General features: G+C 35.7%; 1 protein-coding gene across 1 annotated transcript; it reads left to right on the top strand.

Annotated features, from left to right (window-relative positions):
- Positions 1 to 966: 966 nt before the first annotated feature.
- Positions 967 to 4,705, top strand: LOC110656013 (receptor-like protein kinase HERK 1). The gene has a single exon (XM_021812525.2). It carries the CDS (start codon positions 1,781 to 1,783, stop codon positions 4,277 to 4,279), a length of 2,499 nt encoding a protein of 832 aa, XP_021668217.2. The 5' UTR covers positions 967 to 1,780; the 3' UTR covers positions 4,280 to 4,705.
- The last annotated feature ends 328 nt before the right edge of the window (positions 4,706 to 5,033 follow it).

Here is a 5,033-nt window from a genome sequence, read left to right as displayed (position 1 = left end):
TGTAAAGGACTTTTGATCTATTGCCTTTAAAATAGTAAATAGTGGAGAGAAGACTCAAAGAGGGTTCTTTGAGAGAGTGGATGTAGGCTAGTTAAGCCGAACCACTATAAAAAACATTGTGTTTGATCTCTCAACCTTAATCTCCTTACTTTTATGTGATTTAATTTCTATGCATGATATTGAATGATTGATTAAATAGATTGAGTTTATATACTTGAAGATATATTTAGTAGGTTGAGAAATTGGTTGAAAATCTTGTGATGCATGTTATGACAAAAATTACAATAAATATTGATTGAAATTTGAACTCAAATTTAGGGACATATTATTTAAACATATATCACTTTCACAATATATATAAAAGAGCATCTAGTTGAATAAAGACACAATTTTTCAGTAGGCTACAAGCAAGGGCCAAAAAATTGTAAAATCTAATTCACCCCCTCTTGGACTATTTTGGGACAACAATAATAATAATAATAATAATAATTATTATTTAGTCTTTTCTTTGTTTTTTTTTTTTAAGTTTTTAGTCAATTCAATTAATTTTCTTGGCTTTATAGCTCAATAAATGCAATATAAATAGGAAATATAAATGATGAATGAAATGTGAGTTGTGTGTTGTTGAGATTTTGGTTTAAGTTTTTGTATTTAAATAAGATTCTATTTATTGAGTAGTCTTATATATATATAAATAAATATTATATAGATAAATAAAAAATATAAAAATTATAGCAGAATTATAGATAAAATAAAATTTTCGTATAATGATTAAATATGTAAGTCTATTTGACAAAAAAGAAAAAAACTAAGAAAATATTTTTTTTCTTCTATTTATATGATTTTTTCTTAATTATTTTATACTTTTATAATTTTTGTAAATATAATTTAAAGTTATATTATTTTTTTTAATTATATATATAAAAAAAAGAAAGTTCTATAAAGGAATAAATAAACAATAAAACAGTATCAGTTACTCTTTCTTTTCAGCAGATGGAAACCCTCTCCATAGCCTCTCTCTAAAATCCCCTTCTGTGTTCATCCATTTCTTTACCTCCTCAGCAATGGAAGTTTTCACCAAAACCATCTCAGCCTTTAACCACCTTAGTTGGTTTTCTGCCTTTTGACTTTGTATTCCCTTAGCCCTTTTTTTATGTCTTATTGTTTTGTTCCCTTTTAGTTTAATGCCACATTAAAACAATTAAATAAATCTAGGATTCTATCAATATATGGGGTTGTCACCAAGTTCAAACCAGCTTGTGCTTTGCTAGATTTCTGCTCTGTTCTTATTTATCTGCTGCTGCTCTTTTTCTTTTGAATTTAAACCAATTTAGCATATTCTGAAGGGGTTCACCAGATTTACCTTTCTCTCAGGGATATCACATCTGGGTCTCTCTCCATTGGAGCTATCATGATCTTTTCAAGGTGCTATCTTTTCCGTTCTTTGTTCAGTTATCCTCATGGGTTCCTTATTTCAGTTTGATTTTCGGTTAATAACTACAAATTCCTTGTATTGCTCTTTCAAAGTCTAGATTTCTCTTGTTTTTTTTATTTATGTTATACTTCCTAGTTGATAATTAGAGGTTCTTGAATTGCTTTTTCTGTATTAGAACGTAAGATTTCATTTCCTTCAATTGGTAATCTTCGTGGGTTTTTGATTCCTGTTGAGTTTGATTTGTAGTGGTTCCTCTACTGCTCTGCCTTTATAAGAACCCTAAGGTTCGGTTGAGCTCAAACAGCATCCATCTCTTTGTTCCTTAGAAATTTCCTTGATTTTTTAATGATGAGTGATAGTGGATTAAAAATATTTGTTTTTGCTTTGTCAATCTTGAGCTTGGCATGGCTTTGTTGTGGATTTAATCCTGTAGACAATTACCTTATAGACTGTGGATCAATCAGCGATACTACAGTGGGCGACCGTGTTTTCTTGGCTGATAACTCTACCTCAAACACCCTTTCAACCCCAAAAAACATTTTTGCCAAATCTTCAACATCTGTCACTTCCTCTGATGATTCATTGCTGTATCAAACAGCAAGAATCCTCGATGGAACCTCAAAATACTCATTTTCAATTCAGCAACCTGGAAGACATTGGATTCGCCTTTATTTTTATCCATTTGTTCATGATAGTTACAATATGAGCAAGGCAAATTTTGATGTTTCCACCCAAGACCATGTCCTTATGAGCAATTTCAGTGTGAACTCTAATGTTGTTAAAGAATTTTCAGTTAACGTAACCTCGAGTAGCCTTGAAATTACTTTCACCCCATCCAGCAATTCATTTGCATTCTTGAATGCCTTCGAAGTTGTTTCCGTCCCTGATACACTCATTACAGATGGTGCCAGCACTTTTAATCCGTTGGGGAAATTCCAAGGCATGCTTTCACAGGCACTGGAGACCATTTTTAGGGTGAACATGGGTGGACCAACAATTCTCCCTGAAAATGATACCCTTGGGCGAACTTGGGTTCCTGATCAAAGTTTTCTCATCAATAAGAATTCTGCAACAAACATATCAAGAATCAGCGCTGTGAAGTATGTAGATGGTGGAGCAACACCAAATATTGCTCCTAATACTGTTTATGGTACTGCGACCATGATGAACTCAGCAGATAATCCCAGCAGCAATTTCAATGTGACCTGGCAGTTCAATGTTGATCCTGGATTTCAGTACCTCGTTCGGTTTCACTTCTGTGACATAGTAAGTAAAGGTCTTAACGACCTCTACTTTGATGTTTACATTGACTCTTGGATTGTATCGAACGATCTTGATCCTAGTGTTCTATTATTTAACACTTTGGCGGGTGCACTTTATTTGGATTTTGTCACAGCATTAACTGTGAACAATAAGCTTCTTGTTAGTATTGGTCCAAGCTCCCTTCCTAATGTCTCACCCAATGCCATTCTAAATGGGCTGGAGATAATGAAAATGAACAATTCCCTGGGGAGCCTCAGTAGGTCAGCATCTTTGCTTTCTGATTCAAGTTCTAAGAAGAATGTTGGCATGATAGTTGGCTTGACCTTTGGGGCAGTTATTGCTGTGGTGTTGGCTGCAATTATCTTTATGTTGTGCAGAAAAAGGAAAAAGTTGGCACGTCAAGGCTATTCAAAGACATGGATTCCTCTATCTATTAGTGGGGGACATTCTCACACTGTGGGCAGTAAGTATTCTAATGGAACAACTGTTAGTGTTGATTCTAATTTGGGATATCGCATTCCTTTTGTGGCAGTTCAAGAGGCCACAAACAACTTTGATGAGAGTTGGGTTATCGGTATTGGTGGTTTTGGGAAGGTGTACAAGGGAGCTTTAAATGACGGTACAAAGGTGGCTGTTAAAAGGGGAAATCCGCGCTCCCAACAGGGACTAGCAGAGTTCCAGACTGAAATTGAGATGCTATCCCAGTTCCGACATCGCCATCTAGTTTCATTAATTGGGTACTGTGATGAAAAAAATGAGATGATCTTAATATATGAATACATGGAGAATGGCACTCTCAAGGGTCATCTCTATGGCTCTGGTCGTCCTAGCTTGAGTTGGAAGGAAAGGCTTGAGATATGTATTGGAGCAGCTAGAGGACTTCATTACCTTCACACTGGCTATGCTAAAGCAGTCATTCATCGTGATGTGAAGTCTGCAAATATCTTGCTTGATGAGAATCTAATGGCCAAAGTTGCTGATTTTGGGCTTTCAAAGACAGGACCTGAAATTGATCAGACCCATGTGAGTACAGCAGTGAAGGGGAGTTTTGGGTACCTTGATCCTGAATATTTCAGAAGGCAACAACTAACAGAGAAATCAGATGTGTATTCATTTGGGGTGGTTTTGTTTGAGGTTCTTTGTGCAAGACCTGTTATAGATCCAACCCTTCCAAGGGAAATGGTGAACTTAGCAGAATGGGCAATGAAGTGGCAGAAAAAAGGGCAGTTGGAGCAAATAATAGATCCTACACTTGTGGGGAAAGTAAGACCTGATTCTCTTAGGAAATTTGGTGAAACTGCTGAGAAATGCTTAGCTGACTTTGGCGTTGACAGGCCTTCTATGGGAGATGTCTTGTGGAACCTTGAGTATGCTCTTCAACTTCAAGAGGTAGTTGTTCCTGGTGATCCTGAAGAAAACAGCACTAACATGATTGGTGAGCTTTCTCCACAAATCAACAATTTCAGCCATGTTGATATTAGCGTTTCTACTGCTCAATTTGGAGCATCAAGTGTGGATGATCTCTCTGGGGCTTCAATGAGTAAAGTATTCTCACAGCTAGTAAAGTCTGAGGGGAGATAACTTGTTGGAGACGGTATATTTTGTGAGTTTAGCTCCTTCTTTGATATCATTTCTTTGGTTTGTCTTCTCACCAATCACTACTTTCTACACCAGAGTAGATAGAGGAATTCTTTTTATTTGATGTGGAGAAGGAAGAACATGAATTTACTAAGGACAATCCTTGTTCTGGTAAAATCAAGAAAGCATCTTCTCTGATTACAGCATGGCTTTTCTGCTTAGCTTTTGGCAATACAGAGAGAAGGTGCTCCATGTTCTATGGCTAGTCATCTTCTAGTAGGTGTCTAAGCCACACGAAATTGTTTCTGGAGTTCTGCATATTGAGTTTTCTCTTTTGTACAGCAGGGAAGGTGCTTCAAGTGAGTTTTAGGGAATTCGTAAGAATGTTGATTTTCTTATGTCATATGAAATACCTTGGTATTAACTGCATTTATTTCACTGTTTGCAAATGTGTATGTCTGATACTTAGTATTCTTGTGCATTTAACCATCCTTGCTTGCTATATCAAATATCAATTCAGAATTTATAATGGTAATGATTGCCTGATCTTGGATGAAAAATGAGATTAATGTTTGGCCAATGCTTGAATGTTGTTTGTACTGATTCATCAACAATTGAGCCTCTCAGTTTTCTCATTTGCTAGAAGATATTATGCGCCGGTTATCTTTGATTAAATGCTTGAATTGCCTTCCTCTTATGGCAAGAAGTTTTTGCACCATGCTTTATCCATAGTATTGTTACACAGTATTTGAATATC

Source organism: Hevea brasiliensis, chromosome 1, assembly GCF_030052815.1.
Source record: "Hevea brasiliensis isolate MT/VB/25A 57/8 chromosome 1, ASM3005281v1, whole genome shotgun sequence".
Taxonomy (NCBI): Eukaryota; Viridiplantae; Streptophyta; class Magnoliopsida; order Malpighiales; family Euphorbiaceae; genus Hevea; species Hevea brasiliensis.
Note: the sequence above shows the minus strand (reverse complement) of the source record. Positions and strands in the feature narration are given on the sequence as shown.

Bases quoted from the DNA above. Each gene is read 5' to 3' on its own strand.
- LOC110656013 (XM_021812525.2), top strand. From the start codon at position 1,781: ATGATGAGTGATAGTGGATTAAAAATATTTGTTTTTGCTTTGTCAATC.